General features: G+C 44.9%; 1 protein-coding gene across 1 annotated transcript in view; it reads right to left on the bottom strand.

Annotated features, from left to right (window-relative positions):
- The window catches only part of LOC147453742 (casein kinase II subunit alpha-like), a 110,146-nt gene that overhangs the window by 375 nt on the left and 91,096 nt on the right, over positions 1 to 18,675 (bottom strand). The window contains exons 3-9 of the mRNA XM_086515839.1: positions 1,699 to 1,893; positions 1,422 to 1,579; positions 1,258 to 1,348; positions 1,112 to 1,177; positions 424 to 506; positions 213 to 276; positions 82 to 150 (exon numbers count right to left, since the gene is read on the bottom strand). Coding sequence (XP_086371965.1) covers positions 82 to 150; positions 213 to 276; positions 424 to 506; positions 1,112 to 1,177; positions 1,258 to 1,348; positions 1,422 to 1,579; positions 1,699 to 1,893 — 726 coding nt within the window. The remainder of the gene's footprint in view (positions 1 to 81; positions 151 to 212; positions 277 to 423; positions 507 to 1,111; positions 1,178 to 1,257; positions 1,349 to 1,421; positions 1,580 to 1,698; positions 1,894 to 18,675) is intronic.

The raw sequence follows: 18,675 nt of genomic DNA, 5'->3' as shown, positions 1-18,675 counted from the left end.
ATGTCCACTTTAATTTTACATGTACCTTGAATTTATGCTCGTTTAAACGAAGGGCCCTGAAAACCAAGTTTCTTTGCATACCATGGCTTCACTTGCCGTTAGCCTTTCTTGATGGTCGTATCGTAAAACGCCATCTAACAGATCCTCTACCTGTGTATGAATTATAATTAGAGTTTGAATGGCTTCTATAAGAGGCTTAAACCATTTCTTACCAGGGGGTTGAAGAGATGCTCGTTTGTGGGCGTTTGGAATTCCGACCAGGTTTTTTTCCTTTGTCTGGTGATTGAACACAAAAGAGGTCACTAGTTGGAAATACTCATGTTAGAAGTATAAAGTTTTAGCTTGCTTATCTTCAGCTACACATTTTGTAGTTGAAAGAATAGCCTATCATATTGACAATGAGAAAAGAAACATGGACATTACCCCTCAATAGAAGGATTGACATCTTCACCCAGCTCTATCTGATACTTGTTTAAGTAGTCATGCAATTCGGAGCTGCCTAGCACCTGACAAATCACAGAATTAGTGCCCCAAGGCAAGCAAACCTCAAGAGTTCTTTGTTATTAAAACAGAGTTCCCCTAATGACTAAGAGAATTGGTAAGATGAAGCACAGAATAGTGATTCCATTAAAATACATAAAGTAGAACTACAAATAGTAGTTTGTTAAAAGAATGATGCTCCATACCTAAAATGTAAAAGAGAAACTGTCCATCTCTTCCACTACATGCCTAGAATGTAAAAGAGAAAACGTGGGCCACCTCCAAGAAAAAAGGAGCTAAGTTTTCATTGGTTAGTGTTGATAGAAGTCTCTAAATACAAGGAAAATTGTGATATTCATAGCTTTACTAGGTTTTAAAGGAAACTATTTCCTTTATTCCCTTGAATTGAGAGTGGCCATTGATTGTGCTACTCTCACTAATGCCCAATGAGACCTGGCTCTTACTAGTGTGGCACCCTGTTGGAGCCTGCTTGCCTATTTGAATAATGTGGTCATCACCCAACCCTACCCTACAAGCCTCTCCCACACTTCCACATTTACATTTGACTCTTGGCTTATAAAAGCAATAGCCAAAACTTATGCATGGACGACAGCAACGTAAAAACCTTCACCTGCACTATTCGCAGTAACTGGTCTGTATTATCACTTCCATGAAAGAAGGGCTCCATTCGGAAAATCTGAATACAAACCCACAGTTTCTTCATTTGATATCATTAGAAGTTTTTATTGGATTGCTTCGGTCTAATACACCACTTACCATTCCAGCTAGCATGCAGCCTAAACTCCACATGTCCAACGAGTAATCATACTGTTGCAGACCAACCAGAAGTTCTGGGCCTTTAAAATACCTGCATATCTAAGCAGACATCATTAAGGTGCGCCTCTTCATGGCCCTTCAATATCAAACATAAAATCACAAACCTTGATGCCACGCGCACATTGTACTCCTTGTTTGGATAGTAAAATTCTGCAAGGCCCCAGTCAATAAGCCGCAGTTTGCGTTGCTCGTGATCGATCATCACATTTGAGGGCTTGACGTCCCGATGCATGATGCCTTGTGAGTGACTAAAATCCAAAGCCTGTTTAGTAAATAAACACTTAATTTATTGACAAACACGCTGGCCAAACAAGTTACAATACCACAAATAATGGCACGACGCATTGACATTAGTAGAGACATCATTATTAGACAACAGACCTTCAGTAGCTGGAATATATAGTACCGGATCTCGAAATCAGTTAGCCTTGGATACAGAACTTTTGAATCTGTGTTATTCACATACTCAAAAATAAAACTGGGTGTTCTTGATACAGGGTCACGAACAATATCCAAGAGCTGCGTAATATTTGTTCCCCCAAAAAGAGTTTGAAGAACCTTAATTTCTCGTTTTAGCTGCAAAAGAAGACCAGTTTTCATAATTTGCAGAGCACTTCCCTAGCAAACACTCCAGAAGGAAATCAAAGTTAAAGTTAAATTGACACTATTGACAGGCAGGGAGACCTTGACTATGAGTTTATAGCCACAGGGAATTGGGACTGCTTTGGGGATCAGACAACTCTTTGAAACAGGAATGACAAGCTCCAAAACAGATCAAATTTGGGAAAGCCAGAAAGTCTGAACAGATGAATTGTAAGAGGGGCTAAAACAATTATACATAACGCAAAAGCAAGGCACACAAGAAAACAGATAATGAAGAAAAACTAATCCACCATATTTGTTTCTAAACAAAGAAACAGACAATATTTACTTGAAAATGTTTTTAAAACGTCTTAGGCAAAATAAGTAAGAGAAGCTTACTTGACTAAAACTTTGCAACAACTACTCAACTTTAAACAATCACAATAAGGATACGGCAGCACAAAGACTTAATCCTTAATTTCCAACTCTATACAAAGACACTTACAAAAGAGAAAATAGCCACTTATTCAATCCTAACGCAAGCTAAAGACGAAAATAAGAATCTACTATGTATTGACCTTATAGCTACAAGAGAACTGAAACATTGTGAAGAAGGGACTGTATGAAACGGGAACGACAAGCTCAAGTAAAAGGGAACAAAATTAGGAATGCCACATATTGCAAAATTGTGTTTAAAATTTGCTCTGAATGGCTTCCAATGATTGAAGAGAGGCCTAATAAAGAACAAACCTCCCAGAATCTTAGTAGTAATCATGAAAAAGTATGTGTTTGTGTTACATGAACCTAGTCCACAAATATTGTTTACGCAATCTCTCTAGTCATTTTGAAATGGGAACGGGACGGCGCTCTCTCTCCTCCGTTCCAAGAGCTTGGAATGGTGTTCCCTTGACTATGGGTTACTGACCTATAAAAGAGGCAAAACTATCACGACCTAGTAGGATGGACCTCACAAAGCACACAAACTAGTCGAAAAAAGAGACACTAGCTCCTAGTGTTTGACAAGAAGGCCACAACCACTCTCTTAGATCCCAAGTTAGTCATGATAGAGGGCAGACCTATAATCCACAAGCGCCAAGAGGGGTCATCTGCACAATGGAACAATGGATCCACACACGCCCTCTTGCCACAGAAGCCAATGGTTCTGATGGGCCGCGTATATCTCACATATTGCATCATGATCTATAGACATCTTTTGTATTGTGACTTTGACAGGAATAGTGCTCTCACTATTTTCCATTCCAGTGTATCTACACATGCCAATTATTTTTGCAGCTCAAAGCGAGTCAAAGGTCAGTTCGGGACGAGTACAAATTTTGAAACAAAGACCAACAATATTGCCCTCTGCTTGCATGACATCACGTGTTGATGTTACAGCTTGGAAGCAGAGAGCCTTAAACAGATCCCCAGGTCGTAGCTACGAGCATGATGAAGTATATAAAGCTATGGGGCATTGGACAATAGAGAAACAGAAATGAAAGCTTGATTATTGAACTAGAGAAAAACTCATACAAGAAACCTTAATTTATAGCCTAGAGCTTGGAATATGGTGCAAGTGATATGTGGTGGAGGTAATGACTCAAGCTAGTGGCCAAGAGGCATGTGCAAGGCTCTCTACGAATGTGGGTGTCACAAACTGCTGACATGTCAAGCCAATAAAGACCCAAAGGGTTAGGAATTAAGACTCCCTGAGCCTAACCCTAGGCAACTTGCAGATCCCGGTCGAAGGGCCTAAAACCTTAGCAAAAGTAGAAGAAGAATTCCTCACCAACTAACAAGTTCCTCTCGAGTGGTCCAAATTATTCATGGGTTAGGATTAATAACCCCAACCCCCGACCAACTTACAGAACCCTAGCTGAGGGCCCAACTTAAAATAAAGCAGGTCACACACACTCACTCCTCAAACTGCGTAAAGGGCTGATGATGTGGTAGTTGTACAGAAATCCGCAAATCGCGTTGGTTGATGATGACGTGGCAACGCTGTACAGACAACCCTCTGGCCGCTAGCTTTTGGACCAGATGCTTTTAGAGCATGCTGCTTTTCATGTACCTTTAAATACATGTTGTGGGCTCTCTGGCATTCTACCGCTTGGAGAACCAAAGCAGAGCCACAAAGTTGTACCTTGTTGAAGCAATATAAAGAAATACTGCAAGGGGCGCCATCGTTTGGAGCCATTGCAGTCTAGGAGTGGAAATTTGTCACTCCGTGTCTCTTGTGGATTATCTTAGTCTTTTTGCTCAATTGTTTCAAGTGCTAAACGTTTGTCTCACTCTGTTCTTTTCAATTGCCACGTGGTACCCTTCCCGTTCTTATGGTACTACAGCTTCAGTTGTGTGCTTTTCTGAAAGTATACCTGTCCTCCCAAGAACAGACAATGCAAGATGGCGTCTTTGGACTCCACGGAGCATCTGCAATTTCTCTTCAACGAGCTTTGCGATATCCTCAGTAAAAGATCCCAGTTTTGAAGAGCTTTCAACACAGTACTTGAAATACATGTTGCCGCCTCTATTGCCTCAGGCTGTTCCTCCTCCTCCAGTACCATAAAGCACAAGGGCTTTAAATCGACAACCTACTCAATCTTCGATTCCGATCGGGAGAATTTTCGAGAATATGGTTCACTCTCCTCACATGTACCCAGAGCAATCGCCTCCTTTATCGTCTGCCACCTGTAACAGACTTAGACACCCCAAGTCAAGATTCTACCTCGCCACAGCAGAGATTTACTTTAAAACAGTTCACAAAAGACGATCGGCCAGGCGTAGTTCCGTGCCAACAGGTATTGGCCCCAAAGACTGGCGCCCCTTTTGGTATTTCTTTTTATATTAATCTGTGTGCAAAGTACAATGTCAAGTGCACATCTAACCCTATGAGTACGTGGACAAGCTACTTCATGACATGGGTTCGGTTCAGTTAGCTTAGGAAGTGATCTGGCACTTTTGTGAGTCTGTTTGCAGACTGTGCATGTCCATACACTTAGATTAGATGCACAGCATGATCATCAGATTACAATCAGAACCCATCAGGAGCATTTTTACGGTGCATAGACCTATTTTCCCTATTTTTGACATTTTTCACTTATTATTTTTAAGTGACTTTTGTTGGGAACTAGGTAGGGCAAATTAGCAAGCGAAGTATATAAGAAAACCTAGCGCTAGCACTTACTGGCAAAAGAGGCAGAACGAACTTCGGTTCAATAAGCACCTTCTCAGTAGGGACCCCCCCCCCCCCCCCCCCCCCCCCCCAATCAACAAACCTAGCGTTTTTGCATCAGCAGAGAGCTAGCGTTTTTGCATTGAAGACCAGCCCTAGTGTTTGCATTGCAGATCAGCCCTGGCAACAGAGAGACAACAAATTAGTCCTAGCGTTAGCAGTTCTCCAAAGCAGGACACAGATTTCAGTCAGCGTTTTTGAATTGCAGATCAGCCCCTAGCATTTTGCAGTTCCATCGCGACAAGATCCATAGTAGCACCAGCGTTTTCAGTTTTCAGCAGTCTAGCATCGCAGTAGAACCCCTGAACCTCGCAGATCTCACCTTCCCGCAACAATTCCTCGCCGTACGGTCAGATCCAACAAGGTTTGCAGATTCAGCCCGGAAAAAGGCATCTGCGTTTTCAGCGTGTCGTCATTGCATCGTTGTCATCGACATCGTCACCGACATAGAGTTAGAATTCAGCAGATAAAGATTTGCAGATTTCAACCCTTAGCATTTTCAGATTTCAGCCCGTCTCGTTGTCGTCCTCATTGTCATCGACATCGTCGGCAAGTCCAAGCATTGTAGCGATTTGTGCAATCATAACTAGACTGCTCTCGCCATAGAGAGTGGGGCCTTCGGAGAAGGGTTTGACAACATTCTGGTGTCGTATTCTCTTCTCTCTCTATCTCTCAGTCTCATATACCTTCATTCACACTGTTTATCCACTTTGTTTGTGTCCATTGCACTCTCTCACTAAAGGAACGGAAGGCTCTCCCTTCCATAAGTAAAAGGAACCCTTGAGCACAGTTCGGAGCACTCATCTTGAGCAAAGTTCAACATTCACTTCCGCTGCACCTTACATTAGTATCAGAGCTTTGGCAATGTTCTGTATCACTCAAGGAAAGAACCACAAGAACCACAGAATTTTTTTTTGCTTGTTGAGGTCTCACGTAACCCAAGTCCTCTTGGGCGTATCGATTCCTAATCGTGTTTTTGAAGAGTGACAAGAAACCCAAGAAAGAAGGGCTTGTCCAGCCTCCCCTTGTTTCTCTTTTCACTCATTGAGAGCGGACCGTGCACTTAGCGGCCGGCCAATCGACGTGAGGTGGGAAAAAGCAACCTTGGTGTGAGCGCAAGGCTGCCAAGGGGTGCGCCCGCGGGAAAGAGAAAAGCTTGGGTAAAGAGAAGATCCTTCTCTAACATCTAACACATATTGCAAGGAACGAAGAACCTCAAGAACCTCAAGACCCTCAAGAACTCAAGACCCTCAAGAATCCAAGAACTCAAGACCCGCAAGAACCCAAGTTCCTCGTCAACTTAAGAACCCAAGACTTCACTGGATGGTCATCACCCGAAGCGGAATGGATACGTTGCATGAAGGTGGTGAGCATGGGAGTGGCGAAGAAGAGTTTTCCCCACCAGGAGGTTTTTCGGACCCTCCCCCTTCCCCATCTACGCCAAGGATTGCACTTACTCCTATGGAGGAGTTGGAGCAGATGTTTTTGGACAGGAAGTTAGAAAGCGAAGAAAGAATAGCAGCCATAGAGCGTAAATATGAAGAAACAATGGCAACCATAGCGCGTAGCACGAGCAAGCATGCTTGGAAGCCAAAGTAAGAAAAGCCAAATTGGATCGTGAGCACAAAGAAAGACGAGCAAAATTTGATCGCGCGAACAAAGAAAGACAAGCAGAATTTGATCGCGAGAACAAAGCAAGACAAGAGATGAGCGACCAACACATGAAAGAGTTGTGGCGACTTTTTTCTATTGTGCGGGCACAGTTTGAACAGAATCAGGAGAAGGAGACCCTCTCAGTCTCGTCTTCTCCAAAGCAAGACACACATGAGTTGCATGATAATGACAAGCATGATGAATTGCATGATGATGATAAGCATGACAATGAGCATGATTATTTGCATGATCAAGATCTCATTATTCACGACCATGATGATTTGCAAGATAAAGATGTGATTGTTCACAAGGATGATGGTTTAGTTGATACTTTTTCTAGTGAAGCTAACCTCATTACAGATTCGATCAATCACGAAGAACCGATCTTGGCTCTCGAGTCGAAGTCCACAAACCCCCACAGGAAGATTCGTTTAATCACAAAGAACAACCGACCTTGGCTCTCGAGTCAAGGTTCAAAGAACCCTCACAAGAAGTATTATGTGTTCGAATGATTAGTCAGCACGCATTGTTTGAGTGTTTCATTCGTGATGCTTTCCTGTATTTTAGTCACCGTCTTTATGTGATCCCTTTTCATAGGCATGACATATTGTACGATAAGCACGATTAACTCATGAATGAGCACGGATGTATGCGGGTGATTCATGAAAAGAAGAAATGTTTGCATTCAAGGAATTCACATTCCATGTCTCTTCTTGGCATGACATAGTATCCGAAAGAGCACAAGAAGGATTCAGCATCAAGCATGGGCATGTCCATTGTGATTTGCCACGGTTGATTGATTTAGATCAAAAAGTCAAGATTCGAGCCCATTGTTTGCGTGTGTTTGATGGACGGTTTGGCACTTCCTCTCTATGTTCATCTACATTGCATGAATAGTCTTTCAAGCAGACTAGAATTTTTCAAGTCACTTTACATGGAATGGGTATGTTCATGTTTTTGTGTTGGAAGTGGTTTCAAGAATTTTCATACTCGAAGATTCTTGAAGAAGGTGGATGCATGATCATAGACAAAGTTGAAGCATCGAAGAAGCCACAGATGACTTTGTGCCGCTTTTGGCGTGGCCCAAAGAAGCAAGCGTTGCAGACCTTTATGAAGTTCCAAGTATCGCATGACCCACGCATCACAGTGGGCCGGCGAAGAGTCCTTTCCAGGATTCCAGACGCTGTTGGCAATCTCCCTCGACGCCATATGGTTCGGTATCAGTGCCTCACTTTGAAAAGAAGGGGATGTTACGTACACATCTAACCCTATGTGTACGTGGACAAGCTACTTCATGACATGCGTTCAGTTCAATGCTCTGGAATACCGATCCACCTCCAAAATAGCCAGGGTGTACTGAAGGTGGTGGGAAGACCTGTTGCATAGCCTGTAGGTTGTTTCCCTGCCCATTAGAACCAGCTATAGGCTGTTGAAAGGTGGCGGGCTGAACTGGTACAGCTTGAAAGACTGGCATCTCAGCCACCTGTTCTTGTACCTTAGTCACAGGTTGTGGACACTGCATGTTCTCCGTCAAGTGTACAGGTGTTTCCATTGACTGTGCAATATGAATCACCTGTGCTTGAGCCTTAACAGGCTTCTGAATATGATCCAGTGACCCAACTTGCCGAGACGAAAGAGGAGGTTGGAGAAAGGCTAAGAACCTCGGGTTCTGCATTACTTGTGTGAACATAGCCACAACAGTAGCCAACTGGGTCCTGAATATATCATCATCCGTCTGTGGCGGTCTTGAAGACTCACCCACTTCATGTGTCTTTTGACCCTGTGAAGAGGAAACCTCTTCAGTCACATCATCTGGTTTGTCAGCCATAATTGCAATTCCCTGTGTCTGGTCTATGATCCCCTGTGTCTTCAAGCCCAACCTGACCAAGGCTCACTTCTATGGAAAAAAGTGATTTAATCCCGGGTTGTTCAATCCAAAAAGGGTGGTAGGAACAAACCTTAGGAAGTTACTGGAAGTAGAGCTTTCCAAAACTTCCGATTGTAGTCATCCAGATTCTTGTCAAGAAAGTGGCTGCCTTGCGGACCTTTGAAGCCTCTGTAAAGTTTCCCATTGCATAGGCCTTGTCAAACTGCTGGAGGAATGAGAGAGCCTTCTTCCTGTCATCAAACCCTAAAAAGGTCGTGAATGCCACACCTTTGCCACCTTCTTTGTACGGAGTTGCCTTCTCCAGCGGCGCTAAGTTGTCATATGGAAGTGACTGAAACATGGGAACACTGGTAGGGTTCATTAGTGTTCCTTGACCACTAGTAAGTTAACCTAGAAATGCCATATTTGGCTCTTGATTTGTAATTCCAGCCATACCAAAATTTGCCTGTGGCATCCCAAATTGGCCCTGAGTGCTTTGAAACCCTGGTAGCATGCCCGTGACACCATACATGGGGTTAGGCATCATCGTTTAGGCACCCCCGAACACTGTTGCTGGCGTGTAAAACTGATTTCCAGGTGCATGACCAGCCATGCTCTGGAATACCGATCCACCTCCAAAATAGCCAGGGTGTACTGAAGGTGGTGGGAAGACTTGTTGCATAGCCTGTAGGTTGCTTCCCTGTCCATTAGAACCAACTATAGGCTGCTGAAAGGTGGCTGGCTGAACTGGTACAGCTTGAAAGACAGGCATCTCAGCCACCTGTTCTTGCACCTTAGGCACAGGTTGTGGAGACTGCATGGTCCCCGTCAAGTGTACAGCGTTTCCATTCATTCTGCAGTATGAATCACCTGTGCTTGAGCTTTAACAGGCTTCTCCATATGATCCAGTGACCCAACTTGCTGAGACGGAAGAGGAGGTTGTAGAAAGCTAAAAACCTCGGGTTCTGCATTACTTGTGTGAACATAGCCACAACAGTAGCCAATTGGGTCCTGAATATATCATCATCTATCTGTGGTGGTCTTGAACACTCACCCACTTCATGTGTCTGTTGACCGTGCAAAGAGGAAACCTCTTCAGTCACATCATCTGGTGTGTCAGCCATAATTGCAATCTCCTGTGTCTGGTCTATGATCCCCTGTGTCTTAAGCCCAAACTGACCAAGGCTCACTTCTATGGGAAAAAGTGATTTAATCCCGGGGATTGAACAATGTAACCGGCCTGTTTAATCCCAAAACGGCGGTAGACCTTAGACTTAAACCTTATTTGCTTTCACCCATTTAATTTGTCGCCCACTTTACCTGTACTTTCAAGACACAACAAAGGGGAAAGGGATACAGGCTGCTAGATTGCACCTGTATAAGAAGACCGACACCAGATTGGCCCCTACATAGACGCCCCTTTCGGTATTTCTTTATTCTTTAAAAGAGGGAACAAACGTTGTGGTTCCCTACAAGCTGCCCCGCACAACCTTGGCTGAATTTAAACTGTTCTGGCCCGATTTCGGCGACATAATTGTACTAGGACCCTTCACAGCTAGTATTCCCACGCATTGGATGACTTTCCCGACTCATACGGACAGTTTGCAAAACCTGGCGAGAATCTGCCGCACGCTGAGTTCTCTGTTTTCTGCCCCGAAAATGCTCCAGGTCACCTGCACAGTGGTCCCCTTGCATCCCCGAACCTCCTGGGGATATTAGGGTCCGTTGAGGGCCGAAACCCTAAACCTGCAAAAATACACAGCAGGCTGTAATTCCCTGTTTTTGGTTCCGTTTCCCGTGCCGGTCGCATCTGTAGCAAGAGCTCGAGTTCCCGCACCTGTAGGGCTACTTGCCCTTTGAATCGGACGAGATTTCTAGCGTGAAACCTCTCCGAATTCACTTGTACCTGCGGGGGATTAGCCGCTAGCTAATCCAGTACCTGTGCAAGAGGCTCTTGCCTCAGCAATCGCGCATGAACCCACATAACTGTACAACATTGGTCAATGAAAAGCCCACTAGAGGGGCATAACATATTGCCATAGGGGAGAGAGAGGGCAGTGCGTAGCGTGCAGGGCATCACTCCTGGCACCGCACTGTACATAAGAGGGAAAGGAAGCACTGCATAGCTCTCAACCTGTGACAGTTTGCAAAAGGAGGCTCATCCCAGCTTAAAAATTCAGCGCCCATTTTTCTGGAAGAGGCAAGTGCATGAGAATTTGCCACTTGGCGCATTTACAAGCATTTTCTCGTTTTGGGTTCGGCGCTTAAAAATATCCTGACCGGTTGCCCAGTTGACATCGCGGCAGAGTTGTAAAATGTTCCCCTTATCATTCCGGAGGTAGTGACGCGAACACATTTTCAGGTCCCAAAATAGCATTTCCCTAAATTTTAGGAGATGTTGCCATTGTACCTTTCTAGGTCATCTGACCCACTTTGTACATTGCAGCCACACCAAGAACTGAAATGTAGCCTCTGTAGCAAAGTATTTCACTTTGGCTAGTCAATGACCCCACTTCGGCTAACCATAGTCCTTGTCCAATCTTAGTGCTCTCTTGCCCTTGGGCCTGGACTCCCTCTGAACAGTTCCACACTAGCTATGCAATGCAGGGCAATTAGATTTCCCGAGGGGTGTTTCCAAAAAGTGAAAATGAATAAATAATAAGAAAGAAATCAACAAAAAGGATAGATAGTAGTCACACGGTGGTGACAGCAACTCGCCTGGTAGGCCCTCAAAAAATCTATTGGCATGAGTGTGGAGAAAATCTTGGCGTTCTTTTTATGGATCAAACATATTTGTCCGATGATCATCATTCAACTCTTTCAAAAAGATCGAATAAACAAACAGACTACATTTCATTAATTTTGAACGGCTGAAGCTGATACAATAGGGACAGACTCGACCTTAAGTTTCATATCAAGTACAATGGTTCGACCCTTTTCTGTAGTCAAAGTCGCTTTTCTCGCCCGATAGTCGACCACGGCGTTGTTCTTATGGTACCAAGGAATTCCCATGAGGACATCAGAACCTTCAAAGGGCATTATGTAGAAGTCCTTGTGCCCCAAATACCCCTGACAATGCAACCGAAGTTTGCCAATGACAGGTGTAATGGCTACGTCCCTGCCGGGTGCCGCTAGAACTGCCTCTGCTTGTGGCCCCATCCAATCGGGTGTAATCTCGAGCCGCGCCGCCAATTCAGGTGAAATGAAGTTGGCCTTGGCTCCTCCATCAAGAGTCAACCAAGAAGCCTTTTAAATTTTAGCCACTTAACTGGCGCTTTCTTGTTTAACAGAAGAGTGGACCACCATGTTCGAGCATTTCCCTTGAAGTAAGAGGTAGCCCTCCGATTCTTGGAGTGCTCTGAGTAATGCCCTTCAAAGAAAGCTATATAAAATTGTTGTATGAAAGCCAAAGCCCTCAAAGCATCTCGGAATCCAAAAGAAGTGTCAAATTTAATTGACTGTCCACCTTCTTTAAATTCTCGAACTTTGTTTCTTTTATCCTCTAGAAAGTCATACTAATTGGCTTTATAGAAATTCTTCTTTACATAAAATCTATGATCATCGGAGTCCGAACTATCTGAGGACCAGTCCTCTGTAGAACTGTCAGAAATTGAGCGAAACTCAGGCTACTTTGCCTTTTTCTTGCCCTTTCCAAAGCTTTGCTTTTTGCTTCGCTTTTTCCCCTTCCTGTCTTCTTCGCTCGAGTCAGAAGAGTCAGAAGAACTGTGAGAAGAAGAAGAAGAAGAAGAAGAAGAACTGGATATGTCGAGGCAAAAGCAGATTGACAACCCAAATAACCCAGGAAGTCGGTTTTTTTCTTCTGCTTTTTGTCGTGCTTTTTGGCTTCTTTCTAATTCTTGCTCTGTAAACATCCTCGGAGTAGGAGGTTTCTTGAGTGTCGGTTTGAGGGGTGGTTATGTGGCCTTACACCACTGAGAGTGCACTTCGTCGAAGGATGTCTGAGTCAAAAATTTTGCAAATTTCGGATCCTTCGCAAGGTTGATCATCATCTTTGTCGCATCATCAACTAATTGTCGACGCTCCATCTCTTCAATCTCAGCCTGAGTAGGCCGAGGCGGGCCATACTCCTCATGAGAATCTTCTTCGTGATCTCTTCCCGCATCCCCAGATGCAGAGGAAGTCGATCGATCTCTATTTGAATCCATAAGTGTCGCGAGAAAAGGATTGGATTTCCCGGTAGAAGAGAAATCGGCCGTACTCTGATACCACTGTAACAAACTTGGACACCCCAAGTCAAGATTCTACCGCGACACAGCAAAGATTCACTTCAAAACAGTTCACAGTTCACAAGTGATTCGACACGGCCCAACGGAGTTCTGTACCTAGAGATATTGGCCCCAAAGACTAGCGCCCCTTTCGGTATTTCTTTTTGTATTAATCTGTGCTCAAAGTACAAGGGAGTGGAATGGGTCTCACTCTCAGACTTTGCGTCCACATGCTCTGTAGAGTGGAAGCCCTGCCCATCTATTTATTGATTACAAGGCATGCCAAAAGCAAAGCCCCAAAAGCTGCCAAAATAAAAAGCATATAAAAATAAAGCAAAAGCTCTCAAAAGCTGCCAAACATCAGCCACGCAATTTCAGCTTGCTTTTTTTGTAAATCTGTCGTACAGTCCAGCGCAAAAAGCATTGTAAATCGCGGAAGTCGGTACAGTGTGCCACGCCAGCAGCTCAACGTGAAATCCAAAAATCTGCCGTACTGCCACGTTAGCATTTTTTTCGTACTGCCACGTGTCACTGTCTGCTTTTTTCCGGGACTGTCTGGTGCATCTGGGCATGCCACGTCACTGATTTGTGACAGTTACCACGGTAATTTGTCGTCATCAAGTCAGTAGAGTCTACATTGAGGTATTGCATTGTGTATACATTCCATTTACGCAATCTAAAGCAAATACCACATTGGTAACGGTGTGGGGGCCCCTTGAGAGGGTTGGTTGGGACCCCATCGGGTGTCGCTCTTCTCTTCTGTCTCTTCCTCTCTCCCTCTACACATCTCTATTGCATTCTCTCAACCCCTCTCTTCAGGGGAAAGTAAAAGGAACATTCATTCAAATACAAAACATTCAGGAAAGAAGGAAAGGATTTTGTGGAAGTGTAAAACTAGATCTTCACCATTTCAATAAGGAGTCTCATTGCAGATCATCCAATAAGGAGTCTAGAACTCTTGATATCTTGGGTCGTTGACTTCCCAAAAGTATCTTATCCAATAAGGAATATTCAGTGGGTGTCACAACACAATGCAACACAAACGCTCACATATGCATGTTACAAGACATAGAAACATAAAGTCGCCGATGAACACTCCTCCCGCAAATAACCATCTTGGCCGGGGCCAAATCGGGCAAGGAACACGACCAAGGAAACTAAGAGCAGGAATTGGAGGTATTTGGGGGATTTTGAGCTAGTACAAGTCGAACAGGCTTCAATAGCGATGTTGAGAGAGCCATTGTGAGTGGGAGTTTGAGAGAGCCATTGCGAGTGGAAAGCCCTTTTCAAGGCACTCGAAAGCGAGAAATTGAATCCAGGTCGACACCGAGGGTAGCAGCAAGTTCGGCAGCGCTGCAGGCGTTAGACCCTGAATGCCTGACCGTTGAGTTGCAAGAATCCGAAAGCGAGTTGCAACAGGCTTCGACAATACACCCCCCCTCCCCCGCTCGTCAAACCTGACAGAGGTAGCTTGATAGTGAATTTGAATTTTTTTTTGAGTTGTTCAACGACTTTCTCATCACTCTTCCCGCAAATAACCTAAAAAGGTTCGGGCCATGAGATATAGAGGCCTTTTACAACCAAACGCCCCCCAGACCGTAGCCTGCATCGTTCGGAGGTGTTGAGAGTAACCACTGCTCAGACTTCTTAATACTCCCCCCGTAAATAACCACAAGGGTCCGGGCCATGAGTAAAAACAACACTTTTCAAATATTCAATACTCCCCCCGCAAATAACCACAAGGGTCCAGGCAATGAGTATGAATGAGCAAGCATTTTCAAACATCATTTGTCACTACTCCACCCGGGAGTAAAATCACCAATCATTGAAACCAGTATTTAAACAGAGTCAAATAGTTCAAATCGGTGCCAAGACAGGTTCAAAACAGATAGCATCCATTTCAAACAAATTTCAAGCAGGATCACCAAACAAGTTCTCGAACAGAACTCAAACTTAAAAAGCAATCTCGACAATAGTCAAGCTCAAAAAGTCGACTGATTTTCCATCCTGAAACCTGCACCAAAAATTAGGGTTAGATTCCTTCCATAAGGTCATAGCCGACTACACCATGGTCCATAAGCTCTTGGACAAACACTCTTCCTTTGGTGGCGATGGTAGTCCCAAGGCATAGCAATCACACCGGACCTCCCAGGTCATCAGCTCGAGAAGAAACACCTACTAAGAGATATCGAGAAATTTCAATTTATATTCTGTTAGGGTTTCCATGGCAAGCATTTCAGGATACTCCACTCTGCCAGAAGCTGCAATCTGAAGGAAGATGTCTGAAGGCATGTAACTTCGAGTAAAAATTTTCTTGAAAGCTTACCAAGTTCTTGGAGTGTATGGCTTGGTAGCTATAAACATCCACCACTGCATGGCATTGCCTCGCACTGCCTCAGAGAAAAACAACGGCTTGAGAAGAATCCTTGACCCTTCTTTGCAAGTGATCTTTATGGTTTATGCCCTATAAGACAGAGCGATGAAGACGGAAGCGCACCCGATGCGCAATGAAGTAAGGGTGGGAGTGACTAATAAGTCCGGGGTCGGAACACGAAGATTCTTCAAATAAAATTCCAGTAGACTTTGGCAGCACCGGTTTGCTCTGTTTGCTCTTTGGTGGGACCGGTATGCTTTTACAAAAGCACACGCCCCGAAGCTCTGATACCACTGTCACAAGACGGGCACCACGTGCCAATCGAAAAGAACAGACTGAACAACTTTAAGCACTTCAATAACAACTAAACTGAAAGAGAGATACGACACGGCGAGGTGAAGTTCCACCCCAGAGAGCATTGGCCCCAAACCTTGGCTCCCCTTTCGGTATTCTTTATATTACTTGAACTCGGTACAATGTCGGTACTCCAATCCCTACACCTTCACACTGAAGGATGCCAGAGAATGAGCCCTCTGCACATATTTAAAGGCCCTCGGCCTATGAAGAGTAGTTCACATGAAAAGCCCTCAAACTCAAAAGCAATTGGCCCAAAAGCAGATGCCCAAAAGTTGCTAGCGCAAAAGCTGAAATCCGTACAGCTCTGCCACGTCAGCAGGCCAACGCAAAATCCGGAAATCCGTACTTCTCTGCCACGTCATCAGTTGGTTACGCTGTCTTTTGTGTGTATGAGGGTCCAGCTTTATTTTAATGCCTTTGTCACGTGGGCCCCATCATAAGTGGTCCCATAAGTTGGTGGGAACTTCTTCCGCTTCTTCTTCTTCTCCTGCTTCCGCTTCTTAGGGTTTAGGCCCCTCGGCCGTGATCTGAAGGTTGGCTCCGTTCTTTGGTGACTTGACACATCAGCAGTTTGTGACACTATGGGCAGCGCTTGAGACCAGAGGAGGCAGCAGCAGCAGTAAAACCTACAGACTCCGTGTCGCACGGCCAGGGCAGCTAGTGTTTTCAGCCTTCTCTCAGTAGCGTTTTCAGCCGTTGAGCATCAGCATTTTCAGCCCAAGACAGCCAGCATTTTCAGCCTTTGATAGCCATCAGAATTCAGCCCTTAGCCTTGTAATGGTTGCAGATTCGAGCCATCGACATCGCTAGCAGTTTAGCTTCATCGTCGTCGTAGTCGCCGTCATCGCGCGTCAACACAGTACCCCGGCACCTAGTATACCTAGTGTTCGGCTTGGCTCCTGCCCTAGCTCAGCAGAGGAAGGATCCTCAGTACCCCGCAGTTCCCCTCAGTACCTCGTTGTCGTCGTGGACATAGAGTTACACGTCAGTACCTCGTCATCATCATCGTCGTCGACATAGAACCCATCAGTACCTCAGTCCATGAGTACCTTCAGCACCCCATACTACCCCTCAACATCTCAATAGTACCCAGGATCAGTAGCATCAATACCCATTAGCATCAGCATCTCAACATTTAGTCATTGTATCAACATTGTGCAAGAATAAAGATAGTACTCGCTCTGGCAACAGAGTAAGGGGGCCCTTGAGGGTTTGGGACCTGACATTCGGTGTCGTCTCTTGTATTTCTCGCTCTTGTGTCTCTCTCTTTAACTCAATTCAGTTCAGTTCTTTCAAGTGAAGTAAAGTAACCTTGTGTTTGTGTGCGGAGTACTAGATCCGAGCTAAATCCTTAAACACTTCCGCGGCACCTGACATTGGTATCAGAGCTCTGTGCGTGCTTTGGCTTCGCAACTCAAGGGAAGAACCTAAAGAAGAACCCAAGAAGAACCACCAAAAACCCAAAGAACCTCTCCTATTTTTTTTCCTTAAAGAAGCTTCACGTCCCTACCCCGGACTTATTTGACATTGCAAGTGCAGGAGATGTTTGCTTCTCATTGCCCAATGGTGCATCATACACGCTACGACATGTGCGCTATGTTTCTCAGTTGAGACAGAGCTTGATCTCAGTGAGATAGTTAGTAGATTATGGGTGTCAGACACTTCACTAGCATGATGCATAGTGGAGTTTTGCAGACAATACAGAGTAGTATGCGAGATTTACATGCAAGCTCTAGCGTGGGTACGCACGCTAGCCTACAACTAGAGCCGAGACAACTGCATGTAGATCGATTGAGCGAGCCAGTGGACGTAGATTGAGAGTCTCTCACCTGTTTTCTTGTACATACTAGTAGTTTAGCTAGTAGGGCCCACTTATCGGCACATTCGCCTTTAAGTGGGAGATTGTTAGAGTAAAGGCGTTTGTGCCTTGCCCGGCCGCCCAGGCGATGGACGTTCGCCCATTGACACCACCTTATTCTTGTACATATACCAAGAATAAGGAGCTCCTCACTTAGAGGTTGACTCCACCCACGCACGGTCTACTCTCTCCCTCTCCCCTTCTCGCACGCACACACCGCACCGCATCCACACCGCGCATGCACACGCACTCTTCACGAGGCTATGACAACCACTAAATATATTTGTTGGTTTCTTTCCCTTTATTTTTATTTAAGTTTTGGGACCCTCTTGTTGAAATCACAAATGCTCGAACATTGCATGGCCACTGTAAAACGGCTGTTGGCCGAGAGTTTCACCCTCAGGAGTCCAGGCCAGGCAACCACGAGATGGTTGGGCCGATCGGCATTGAAATCCGACTAGTAAAGAAGTGGCTAGGCACAGTTTAAGTCATTTAGGCCCCTCTGCAAGACTTTATAAGTTGGTGGATACTAGGAACTAACCAAACGGAGCAAACTGGATACACGGCCCAGCAGAGGGCGCCCAAAATGAGGGGGGCTGGTTTTTGAGTAATTGTGAATACAGTGTGTGTGAGTAGTGGGTGCAAGTGATCACAGCTTTAATGGAAAGCATGCCTTCTCCCTTGTCTCATGCAGCACGATGATTTGCTCTCGCGCATCTCTCTCCCCCCTTTGCACATATGGTAATGTCTCTAGTTAGGCTTCTCAGATGACCATGTACAGTTTTGGGGGGTTTATGCGTATTTGCCAAGGCATGAGCCTTTTGTACAGGAACTGGATTAATTAGGTGCTAATCCCCCACAAGTACGCACGGTTCCATCGCGAAGAATTGCGAAAACAGAGAGTTTTCTCGCGTGAAAACTCATCCAATTCACAAGGGAATTGTCCCATTTCGTGTGGGAGCTTCTGAGACACATGAAGATGTGTTTGCTCCGCTCAAAATGATGCGAAACAGAAAATTACAGCCTGCTGTGTTTTTGTAAAGGTTTAGGGTTTCGCACCTAAACGGCAAGATATCACAAGGGGACCCTCCGGAAAGTTGTGGGTGCTTGTACAGGACATTTCAAAGAGATTTCCCGTGAGGAATCTTGTCAAATTCAAAGGGCAAGTCAAGGCTCTGAGTTTCAGGATTCAGCCACTTCTAGAGGGCATTA

The sequence above is a fragment of the Adiantum capillus-veneris genome, chromosome 7 (genome assembly GCF_014529385.1).
Source record: "Adiantum capillus-veneris isolate H3 chromosome 7, ASM1452938v2, whole genome shotgun sequence".
In the NCBI taxonomy this organism is placed as follows: Eukaryota; Viridiplantae; Streptophyta; class Polypodiopsida; order Polypodiales; family Pteridaceae; genus Adiantum; species Adiantum capillus-veneris.
This window is presented reverse-complemented; position numbering and strand designations above follow the sequence as displayed.